At 40.4% G+C, this 12,671-nt stretch overlaps 1 protein-coding gene across 2 annotated transcripts in view; it reads left to right on the top strand.

Annotated features, from left to right (window-relative positions):
• IFT81 (intraflagellar transport 81) overlaps nucleotides 1-12,671 on the top strand; it is a 69,688-nt gene that overhangs the window by 22,498 nt on the left and 34,519 nt on the right. For both annotated transcript variants that reach the window (XM_072143307.1, XM_072143297.1), the window contains exons 10-12: nucleotides 688-780; nucleotides 900-1,046; nucleotides 5,512-5,661. In XM_072143307.1, the coding sequence (XP_071999408.1) occupies nucleotides 688-780; nucleotides 900-1,046; nucleotides 5,512-5,661 (390 nt within the window). The remainder of the gene's footprint in view (nucleotides 1-687; nucleotides 781-899; nucleotides 1,047-5,511; nucleotides 5,662-12,671) is intronic.

Here is a 12,671-nt window from a genome sequence, read left to right as displayed (position 1 = left end):
GGACCAGCACATGCTGTTCATGGTTTCTAAATCTACCCATTTGTTATCAGATTGAACACATAGCAAATATTAGCACAACGTCAGTGCACACCATCATGTGGAACAGAGCACATAATTCATATTTATTTCCACTCTTCTGCATTTTAATTTTGGCTAAAATCCATAGTAATACCTGCCCATCTCTGTTGGATTTTGCCATGCATGCAGATTATTTAGCTTTTACATACTATGAGACCTAAGGAGGGTGAAATGAGTTTGCCTACAATTTTTACCATGCCGCATTAAAGGGGTTGTTCAATTTCAGCAAATAAATGTGATTTTTTTTTTGTATAATGAAAAGTTAGATCATTTTCCAATATACTTTCTGTATAAATTCCTCATGGTTTCTAGATCAACACTTCATTAACCTGACTCGTGCATGGTTACTTGTGGTCCCTCATTCACCCGTTCACTGGAGGTCCTAGCTGTTGTCCCCTACACTTATGTGTCTTTGGTAGGGCAACCCTTCCAAGAATTCCCCCTTACTGAAATAATAAGCATTCTCTGAAAATCACATGTATTTTTTTGTGTTTTCTAAACCACTTCTGCTTTTTAGTTGAGAGATCAAATATTTGAACATTTTTGGGGGTTTATTTTAACAGGAATGGAAGAATAAAATCATTTATTGCTAAGTTTCCTTTTTTGTAGATCCAAGAAGTAAATGCTGAAATCAACCATCTGATCGAGAAGAGGATGAGAAGTGATCCTGTAGATGACAAATTGACACTTTTTCGACAGCAGGTGCGTCTACTATACACTCCAAGCAATGTTCCCAGCCTGTGTTCTTCTAATATTATTGTATTTCTAAGCTTATAGGTTTATTTTGTATTGAATATTCACAATTTTGACTGTTCATTCAGGCAGCAATCATCTCAAGAAAGAAAGAAACAAAAGCTGAAGAATTACAGGAAGCAAAAGAAGAAATTGCTAATCTGGAGAGGGAAATAGTACAAAAGACTAGCCAGACCCGAGACACTGATGGCTCTGAAATTTTAAGAGGGGATGAGGTAAGAAACTAGTCATACGACATGCAGAGAAATGTCCCAAACTGGGAGCAGAGCTGGAAAATGTCTAATCTTTCAACTAATAAATAATGTTTCTCTTTTAACTCACTTACCTTTATGTTGTCTTTGTTTTCTCATATGCTTTTTTTTCTTGCCACTGCTGACAGTTTACTTTATCTTGGCTTTTGATCTAGAAGCCAGACATCAGTCATCAGATGCACATCATACACATCAAGCTGTCCTTACATCATGACATTAGACTCTATTTGATGCAGGGAAGATTCTGCAATAGAAATTCTATATGAACACACACAGTGGGATATGTCACTAACAGGCTCCCATTGTAATAAAAAAAAATAATCCCTTAACATTTACCTATTAGGCCCTATAGGCACGGGTAAATTAGCGTACCATTCAGTAATCCTAATGGTGTATAATACCTATTATTGACATGTCTGTTGCAATCTAACCTACACATGTAGCAGAAAAGGTGTTGGTCATGGCAGAAGTAAAATTTTGTTTAACAACCGCACAAAGAACAAAAATAAATGAAAAAAAAATGTGAGTTGATACCAATAGAAACTACTCATAGTCAGAATAAAATTATTATTCTTAAATTGTGGTGACATGAAGGGGCATATTTATCACTAGTTTTAGACGGTTTTCAGGCACTTTTACAACTAGTTCAACAAAGGGGCATGGCATTTAAAAAGGGGATTAAAACCCCTTGCACCAAAAGTAATACTCCAAAAGATAAATCATCCAGCTTCAGACACGTTATAGATCTGGTCCAGCAGGAGACTGTCTGGACTGAAAATTTAAAAAGTGGGGTTTTTTTAAAAGTGCGGGTAAAAAAAAATCGGACATCTTGATACAAAACAGACTGCACATTTAGGAGTTAAAAGAAAAAAAAAATAATATGGGGTTTACGTTTACATTATATTGAAAAGCTAAGTCACTGTGTCAAAATGTATATATTACTGTCAAAATCAAAGTATAATCATAAACCCGTTAGAATGTTATTTTGATTTAGATTGAATAATGAAAATAAAATTTGATATATAGGCTTCAAGTGTTCCCAAAATATACACTGAATATACTGCACAGCCGTGATGAGAACAGAGGCTTTGAACCATTCTTCTATTTTTAGTTTTTGAATAAAGCTGAAAATGAAATTCCACCTCTTTCTCCTAACTGGAGATGGGAATCGTTCATAGCTACAGGGCCCTTTAATCAAATGTTATTTTGACTCATGTTTCCAATCATTCTATGCTTCTTTTACATGAATGACTGACTGATTTTTACTTTGTATATCTTTAACACTTATATTTCCTGTCCTTATGCAAAATATTTGTTATCATTTGGGAGGTCTTTCATCACTTGGCGTTCACATACTTGTAGAGCATATGCATCCTTATATTAAGAATGTATTTTGATTGATGACAGGAAAAGAAAGAAAGGGGCACATGTGACACAAAACACTAGCATTCTGTGCGTCGCAGCTCTCATTCCATCATGTGGCTATTCGTAGAAGAGAGATACTTTAAATTGTTTCCAGGAATAAATTATCCACTGTGGTCAGTTGAAACAAAGCCTCCAAGAATAAAGGATTTGTCTCCTGGTAAATGCAGCAAACGTCAGTAATACAAAGGTTACATCAGCCCTTAAGTTTCCAAGCACCTCCTGACTGCAGGTACAATATTACAGAGGAGAATATTCAGTTCGTCTTATGGTTTTTATGATGACATTGGAATGTGACGACAATGAACATGGACCATGAATAAAGTTAACAAGCTCTAAAGGCCAATTTAACATTTCATTTTATCTGTCTAGAATTAATGTAGGACTGGTTCATCGCAAGGCAAACTGGAGCAAAACCTCTTATAGAGGGTGGCCTCAATGTCCCCAAAAATATATGCCCCCACCCTACCGCACTGCTTAGGGTACATTCACATATAAGATTCCTGCTCTTTTTTTTCACTGCTTAGAAAGTGCTGTGTTATGTTGCGGTTTCTGAACTGGATCAATGAAAATAGGTCTTGTGTCTACAATCTGAGAAAAAGTAGAACTGCTGGTTCTGTGAATAGAGTCCATTGTGGTGGATTGCATGTAGAAATAGAGTTCTATAAGTTTACCCATAAAAAGTGGAGCATGGGCCTTACTATTGTTAAATCCCCATTCTTAGCACAAATAAAGCAGCAAATACACCTAATGGTCGACCAATGTCAACTGCTTCCTCCATTATTGCAGATTTTTGTATTGCAGTTCAATCTTTTCTGGACATGCCCCCTGGTGAAACCTTTTTGGGGCAAAGTGCATTCTGTTTTAGGCAAGTCTCCCTGTATGCCAAAAAAAACTTATAATGAGAATATTCAACAGCTAAGTGTTCTTTTCTCACCAAAAAGTTATCTGAGAATACGGTATTGTACTTATTGACAAAATATCTAATTATTAAACACTGTAGGAAGTTTTCAGCCCTGTCTCTATATAAACTATATTCCTGCATTAGGGAGATACAGTCTCTGGGACCCCTCATAGCACATATATCAAGGACCTTTTGATACAAACAACCAGACTGAACTTCCATACCCTACTCTTTCTGGATCCAAATAAAGGTTTATGGTGCCTAACCCCTCTGATACTTAGACCTACTGTGACTTCCTTTCTCACTTTTGTTCATGTGGCTTCATCCATTGACAGATTGTAAAAAGACATATTTCTGCACATAAGCCCAATGCATTTACCTTGTGCACCCAAGATCTGTTTTGGAGTAATCAAGTGCACACGAAAAAGCTGAAATGTCTTTTCATAGAACATTATCAGAACATACAGTTACTTCATGCAGAATGTTGTTGATGTATTTCATCCCTAGGTTACTATTTTAATAGGGTCCTTCCTTCTGTCTATTTATATTGCTGATATCATTTATAAAAATGTAACTGGAATAAAGAGTAAAGACTAACCGTACATTCTGTCCCTCTCAAAATCAACAGCCGGAGATGAGAATTCCTGTTAAAAGGATCTATTAATTATTATAATGCTGGCACTTTAGGTGGGAATGAATATCATCTGGGGTTGAAGATAAGATCATGATACTATTTCTTCCCATTTTGCAACATTTCAGGCTTTATTTAGTTTTGCTTTTTTCACACAAAAAAATTAGTTAATGGGCCCCAAATAATGTGGATCCCATTAATGTATTTGCATCTTAATGTGTTTTCATAGTTCAAATCTCAGACTGACAATTCAATGGTAACTAAATGTTTGTAATATATACATTTTTATCGCCCTTCGAGGACCACATGATAGTATTCATCGATACAATGTTAAGGTCCTGGAAGGTAGAATAGTCATGGACAGTTAGGATCACATATCTCTCCATCTCCAGCCATTTTATGTACAGGAATGGCAGCTCATGAGGTAAAAGCCATTTCTAGTTTCAACAAAATTTTATTGAAGAAAAACAGAATGGTGCCTTACAATAGGTCAAGGCAAAACAATTACCCTGCGCAGGGTGAATTCACAGAGTTTGGGATGATACATAGCCAGCTACTGTGTAAAAGCCATTTCTGAACCAGGGACCTTACTTGACTTTTCAAGAAAGTGGTGCAGAACATTTCATGGATGTATATTGGTAAATTGCTAAGATAACCAGATGGTAGATGTTTATACTCCCCTCCCCCTCCTATCCCCAACAGCCAGAACAATCTTTTATCATGTTTTAGAATGACCCAGTTAACTATGCAAATGAACCTGAGTCCAATAAATAATTTATGCACGCCCCTCCGGCCGATTGACAGGCCGATACAGTGCTGAGAGAGCCATTGACGTCCCTCTGCTATTTTTATGCTATGAAGCCAGAGGGGTGTGCATAAATTATCGGTAGAGCCATGAGACCCTCAGCATTCATGGCCTCCTTCCTTCTAAAATCAACTTTTAAAATGATGCTACTGAGCCTGAGAGGCTATTCTAGCATAATTACCAGATCACACACTGGGGCCGTTACCAGAGCCCCTCAGTTCTGGAGATTCACAGACTGCTAGAATAAGCAGAACTTGTCTCGCACTCACCCTCTGCCTATGTAATCTAGCACCAGGAGGAGGTGAAACCTGCTCTGCTCAGTTTAACAGCCTGTGAAGCTGCAGCATTGAGGGGCTGTGAAAGCCTCCCCCAGAGCCTCTCAGGCTCATTAGTATAATTATAAAAGTTTATTTTGGAAGGAAGGAGGTCATGGATAGCAAATATATGAAGATTGCCACAGTCACAATGCCTGGATCTATGGGTAGGTGCCCTTGGTTTATCATGCCTCATTTTGATAGAAGATTCCCTTTAAGTCTGAGTACTTTACTTCTCTATGCAGATATGTGGTGTTTATGCTTTGTGTTTCTACATACTGTAAATTACAATGTAAATTTGTTTTGATTGGTGAGAAATACTTTCTAATGGTAGATATTTTTCTCTTTTGTAGTTTAAACGTTATGTTAGCAAACTTCGTGGAAAAAGTTTGGTCTTTAAGAAAAAGAGGCAAGAACTAGCGGAACTCACTGCAGAATATGGCGTTCTGCAAAGAACCGAGCAGATCCTTAAACAACGCCATGACAATGTCCAGCAGCAGCTGGTAAGTACAGACATACCGTATATACTCGTGTATAAGCCGAGTTTTTCAGCACAAAAAATGTGCTGAAAAACGTCCCCTCGGCTTATACACGAGTCAAATAAATAAGTAAAAAATACTTTAAAAATAATAAACGTATATACTCACCCTCCGGTCGCCCGATGTCCGTGCGGCTCCTCTTCTTGCTTCCGCGCCGTCTTCTTTCTTCTGCTGGGCACCGCCATGTTTTACCCCCGGCGGCGCCTAGTATGACGTCAGCAGCAGCGCGTCATACTATGCGCCTGCCAGGGGAGATCAATGGCGGCGCCCTGCAGAAGAAAGAAGACGGGGGCGGAAGACTGAAGACGAGCCTCGCGGACATCGGGGGAACAGCGCTGCACATCGGGGCCACCGGAGGGTGAGTATATACGTTTTGTTTTTTTTTAATGCTGGGTTTGGCTGTATACTACATGGGGCAGGATGTATACTACTGGGGTCAGTGCTGTGTACTACTGGGGGCAGTGCTGTGTACTACATGGGGCAGGCTGTATACTACTGGGGTCAGGCTGTATACTACCGGGGGCTGGTGGCTGTATACTACCGGGGGCTGGTGGCTGTGTACTACCGGGGGCTGGTGGCTGTGTACTACCGGGGGCTGGTGGCTGTGTACTACCGGGGGCTGGTGGCTGTGTACTACCGGAGGCTGGTGGCTGTGTACTACCGGAGGCTGGTGGCTGTGTACTACCGGGGGCTGGTGGCTGTGTACTACCGGGGGCTGGTGGCTGTGTACTACCGGGGGCTGGTGGCTGTGTACTACCGGGGGCTGGTGGCTGTGTACTACCGGGGGCTGGTGGCTGTGTACTACCGGGGGCTGGTGGCTGTGTACTACCGGGGGCTGGTGGCTGTGTACTACCGGGGGCTGGTGGCTGTGTACTACCGGGGGCTGGTGGCTGTGTACTACCGGGGGCTGGTGGCTGTGTACTACCGGGGGCTGGTGGCTGTGTACTACCGGGGGCTGGTGGCTGTGTACTACCGGGGGCTGGTGGCTGTGTACTACCGGGGGCTGGTGGCTGTGTACTACCGGGGGCAGGCTGTATACTACTGGGGGCAGGCTGGGCTGGCTGTATACTGCTGGGGGCAAGCTGGGGTGGCTGTATACTACAGGGGGCTGGTTGGCTGTATACTGGGGGGGGCTGTGACCAATGCATTTCCCACCCTCGGCTTATACTCGAGTCAATAGGTTTTCCCAGTTTTTGGTGGTAAAATTAGGGGTCTTGGCTTATACTCGAGTATATACGGTAACTTAGCTTTGAATTGCTATGTACAATTTTTTTTTAATTGTTATCAATATGTTTACCAAGAATTTTGACATACCCTGTTTTTCTGATAATAAGACACACCCCAAAAATAAGGCCTCGTGCAATTTTTTTTCAAGCTTAGAAATATGAGCACTCCCCTGAAAATAAGACCTAGCGGCAGTCATTGCTACAGCTTCCCCCATGCAATACTTAAGCATTAGTAGATCATTTAGATACTACACATGTTGCAAATGCTACAAGCAGCTACTAGTAGGGGAAATTAAAGGAAAGTGCTAAACATGAGAGAGTAGGGCAAATTATTCAAATAAAAATGGAGTCACAAGAAATTCAGCATGAAATTCAGAGTTCGGAGAGCTATAATGATGTTAGAGAAGTTTTTGAGATAATGGTTCTTAAATAAAAAAAATTAACAAGACTTTCTTGATTCAGAATCTTATGCTGACGTATGTGATGGCAGGACTACAGGAAATATACCGTATATTCCGGCGTATAAGACTACTTTTGAAGACAGAAAAATCTTCTGTCTAGTCTGGGGTCGTCTTATACGCCGGTAATCGCGCCCGCCCGCCGTGTATTCACGGCGGCGGTCGGGTCGCGCTGCATGGAGAGGGCTCACGGGCTGATCCCTCTCCATAGCCGGTAAGTCTTTGCTGCATATTGCAGCAAATGCTTACCGGTAACACCCGCGATCGGTGCTAGCATATATAGATGTTGGCAAGCGATGGGGAGCATTTGCCCCCCATTGCTGCCCCACACCTCTGTCCGCCAAGCCGAAGAAATATTGTCGGACACAGTGGTCTACGGTAAACTAAAATTCAATCCAACCAAGGATATACAATCAAATTTGAAGAGACTACTATTGGATGGTCTTGCAATGGGTGCCATTACACAAAAAATTGTTGATTACCTATTTGTTGAATTTCCTGTGGTTCCCTTGTTTCATTCGTTCCCCAAGATACATAAGGAGGTGTTCCCTCCACCCCTCAGACCAATCGTGGCCGGCATTGGCTCACTCGGAGAGAAACTTGGGGAGTGGATTGATCACCTTCTACAACCCCTGGTTACATCAATACCAGGTTATATCAGAGATACTAAACACATTGTCGGGTTACTGGATGGCTTTAAATGGGAACCGCAGTACCTCTGGCTTACATGTGATGTAGTGGGACTATATCCCACTCTCAATCATGAAATTGCATTAGCCAGTCTTACATCGTTTCTTCATAGATTCAGCAATTATTCTAATGCAACCAAAGAATTTCTTATCTTGGCAGTGCGTTTTTTGTTGCAAAATAACTATTTTTCTTTTGACGGGGAATTTTACATACAGAGGTGTGGGGCAGCAATGGGGGGCAAATGCTCCCCATTGCTTGCCAACATCTATATGGCAATTTGGGAAGAACAGTTCCTCTTCACCTCGGACAATCCCTTCTTCTCCCACATCAGGTGGTATGGTCGCTATATTGATGACCTCCTCCTGGTGTGGGAGGGAACTGAGTCGGAGGTGGGAGACTTCTCCCAATACATCAACAACAATGGCATGAATCTGAGGTTCACACACGAGTTGTCCAGTCAGCAGATAAATTATCTGGATATCACCCTTAAGAGCACTGAATGGGTTAAAGTGGAACCTTACACCAAAACTGTAGCCTTAAACTCTACTCTAAACGCAAAATCATGCCATCCTAAGCACGTCATTAAAAACATCCCAGTGGGTGAAATGGTCCGTATAAAACGGAATTGTACTGACGAGAACACACTAAAAAACGAAATCGATAAAAAGAAAGGGGATCTCAAACAAAGAGATTATCCCAACTGGATGTTAGATAGAGCACATAAAATAGTACAGGACATCCCCAGAAAGAAGTTACTGGAAGAAAAAGACAAAACAGAGGCTAGATTTTACAACAAATGTATGTCACAAATCACATTTTCTACCACATACAGCCTACAATTTCGTGAGATAACACAAATTATCAACAAACATTTTCCTATACTCCACATGGAGGACAATCTGGGGTCCTTACTTCCCAACAAAATTAATTGTGTGGCCAGAAGAGCTCCCACTATTGGTATGCAATTATCCCCCAGTCTATTTCTCTCCCAGCACGGGTCTCAGGATAGGTGGCTTCAGGTCACAGGTTTTTTTAAATGTGGACACAAGAAATGTACGTGTTGTAATCACTCTGCACCCAATAAACAATTTGAATCAGCGCGCACACAACAAAAATACAAAATACACAAGTACATTAATTGCAATACAACGTTTGTTATATATCTTATTACCTGTACCCTCTGCAATCTTCAATACGTTGGTTGCACAACATGCTCGCTCAAAACAAGAATACGTCGTCACATATCAGATGCAGGTAAAAAGGATTCCATTAATGTTTCTATGGTATCCCGGCATTTTCAAAATATCCACAAGGGCGACTGCTCAGGGTTATCTGTTACCGCTATAGAAAAAGTCACACGTCCTGTTAGGGGAGGCAACCACAGAAGGAAACTTCTCAATAGAGAAACCTTCTGGATCTTCACACTGCAGACACGTGTTCCCGAGGGCCTGAATAAGAGGCAAGACGTAATTCACCAATACTAGTTCATACTTTCTATTTGCATGCCATCATCAAATATGTTTCATAGTGCATACAAATGCCTGCCTTGTATTTTTAATCATAATTGTTATGCTTTTATGTATCATTCTGATTTGAAAGGGTTGTCAATCAAATGGAAACATACACGTGGGGTGTGACATCACAGTGTTCCACATCACATGATCGGGGCAAACGAGTATATCTACTTCCCGTCTATGTTTCCATATTAGCCATGACTAAGGAGATGTATCTCTGAAACGCGTAGGCGATTGTTGGTCTCCCCACTACCCTGTATACATACCAATTGAGCTGTTTTGCTGTATGCCGATTTTCACTTTTTTAAGAAGTTTCTGAATAAATTTCGACTCTTATACTTACGTGGGTTCCGTTGAAGCTGGATTCCTCTTTCTTCCTTATTTACAGTAAAATGGACGATGGTAAAGTTGTTGTTGTATGCCTTATGTTTATGAGCGACAGTTTTCCTGCTATATACCTGCATGTCATAAGAATTTAAATTAAAAAAAGGACCATGTTAAATTCAAATCTGTTTTTTTTTTTTTTAATTTTTACCGGTGTTTTGTATGCGTTGGAAAAGGGGTAGTCTTATACTGCGAATATATCTTATACTCTATATTTTAACAGGAAAGTAGGGGGGTCGTCTTATACGCCGGAATATATTTTTTTGTTCAACAATAAATGTGAATTCTTGGTCATGGAAGACAATCCCTGAAAATAAGACCTGGTGCCTCTTTAGGAGCAAAATTAATGCAGTCCCTGGGTTACATATAACATAGGTTCCATAGGTTTGTTCTTAAGTTGAACTTGTATGAAAGTCAGAACTGTATATTTTATCATTTTTGCTGCAGACAATTTTTTTTTTTGACAATTGGAGTTTCTAAATTTCTTGCTGTAATGGAAACAAGGATTATCAATAAAACTTAATTACAGACACCTTACAGCTGATCATTGCTGCATGGGACTAAAGTAAAGCATCCAGAGAGCTTCACAGTGGGCAGAAGGGTCCATCTGTAACCAGGGCTCGTCTGTAAGTCAGGTGTCCTTCAGTAGGGAACCACCTGTATAAGACACTGTGGCACATTTACTTACCTGGTCCCTGCGCGATCCCCGATCCGGACTGTCCGACGAGGATGAACTCTGCCATGATTCCTGAAGATCGTGCGCCCCCGATATCCTGCATGTGTCACCTCCCTGCTTAGGTGCGCCGGAGTTCACCACCTTCTTCCAGGTGTATGTATTTTGTGTGTGTATTTTTAAGTTAAATCCCGTGGTTTGTCCGAATCCGTGAGATCGTCCGACAGCCCGCCCCCCCGGTTTTATGTCGCATGAAAGCTGGCACGATTGTGCCAAAATCCGATTGCATGCACCAAAAACCCCTTTTAAATCCCTGTCCCAGCAGCGCAAAACGGAAATCGTCGGGATGTCCAACGAAAGTGTCTTATTTTCAGGCAAACAAAGTACAAAGCTGCAGACAGTGTTAGGTATAGGACTGGTAGAGCTGTCGGATCACACCATTATGTGCTGTTTTTAGCAGCAGGACTGTGAAAAACACATTTATATTCCAGGATGGTAGCTGTACTTGGTGCACTTCTGCATGATACATCACAGCCCTATTCATCTTTTTGAGTAAGAGCAGCAGCAGGTTTCTGGTTGGATATTACACAAAGGGAAGGAGCTGGGGAGCAGTTTGAATGCTGAGGTCCAAGTACACAGTAGTTACAGGAGACTGCCTCAGAGCTCCCACAAGTCTATCTACAACCCTGGAGTATAAATTAATTGTTCACAGTCTTGTTGCTGCTAGCAAAACAGAAAAGGGTACTACAAGTATTACATTTATGCCCAGGGATCCCACTTACCACTGTCTGTAGCTTTATATGGTCAAAATTGCTAGTAAACACCATTAAAGATATTATTATGGTAATTAACTTGAATTTGCTTGGAAACTGGAGATATATTACACATATTAGTTGTATATATTGAAACAATGGTAAAGTAATATTATGTAACACCAATGTGAACCGAGGCTTCCCTGATCACACATCTAATAGGTTGGGCTGAACTTCACATTTTGCCATCATTGTTGATTATAAAATTAGACCCATGATGTTAAAATAGATCCTGTATAGCATTTCTGGCTACTATAGAGCTCTTAAAACATTATTCACTGGGCAGAAAGGAAATATGTGAAATGATGCTGTGTGCGCAAACAAGGCCATGCTCATTAGCTATTACGGCCAAAATAGGCATAAATTGCAAAATTAATTATTTAATTGTGCAGATGGTTTCTGATAAAGGTTTCATTACTAAGGTATTTTTATTTCACATGGCTACTATTCATAGGAGGAATGCATCTTTATTTTGCATCAGTTTTTTCTCTTCTTTTTTTTGCTTGCATGTTTGCAACTACGCCTGCGTTTTAAGAAGTTAGCCTGTGGTTGTGCCTGTTTTAGTGTTCCTAAATGTATCTTTCCAAGACAGATGTTTTTTTTTGTTTGTTCTGAAAATTTTTGTAGAACAAATTAGAGACTTTTTAGGTACATTGAAGTACAGCTGACCCCATGCTTGGTTCCATACATGCAACCTAAAAAGTTGCAAAAAAACAAAACAAACCACAAATCAGAGACAAAGAAAAAAAACAAACCTGTATCACAATCACAAATTTAGAAAGATACATAGCACTGCTAAAGTATGCCAACTTTAGACAACTTTAAAAATTTGCAAAGCAATTGGCTCTTAGTATAAGAGAGACCCTGGAATATGTCAAAGACAATTTACATGGATCACGATTACTTGGTAACGTGTGGAATGGGTTAGACAAAGTACATCACTCCAGAGTTGTCAAGAAGCCAAACATAACTTCTAATTCTGAGCTCCAGTCAGAGGATTTCCCATGGCCATTAAAATACAGAATCCAGAAAAAAAGGCTTGTGTGTCAACCACTAGTAACTATATTTGTTACTATTTTTAGAGTGGAAGCATATTTTGACTACAACGATAGAAGCATTTCTGTATTAATCCCAGGAAATTTTTAGTAATTTTTAGAAATTTTTTAGTAATGTTTCTTGAAAACCTTATTTGTAAATTATGTCACTTGTTAAAAGAG

This window comes from Engystomops pustulosus, chromosome 1 (genome assembly GCF_040894005.1).
Source record: "Engystomops pustulosus chromosome 1, aEngPut4.maternal, whole genome shotgun sequence".
Taxonomy (NCBI): Eukaryota; Metazoa; Chordata; class Amphibia; order Anura; family Leptodactylidae; genus Engystomops; species Engystomops pustulosus.
The sequence above is the reverse complement of the archived record's forward strand: the minus strand, read 5'-3'. Positions and strand labels throughout refer to the sequence as shown.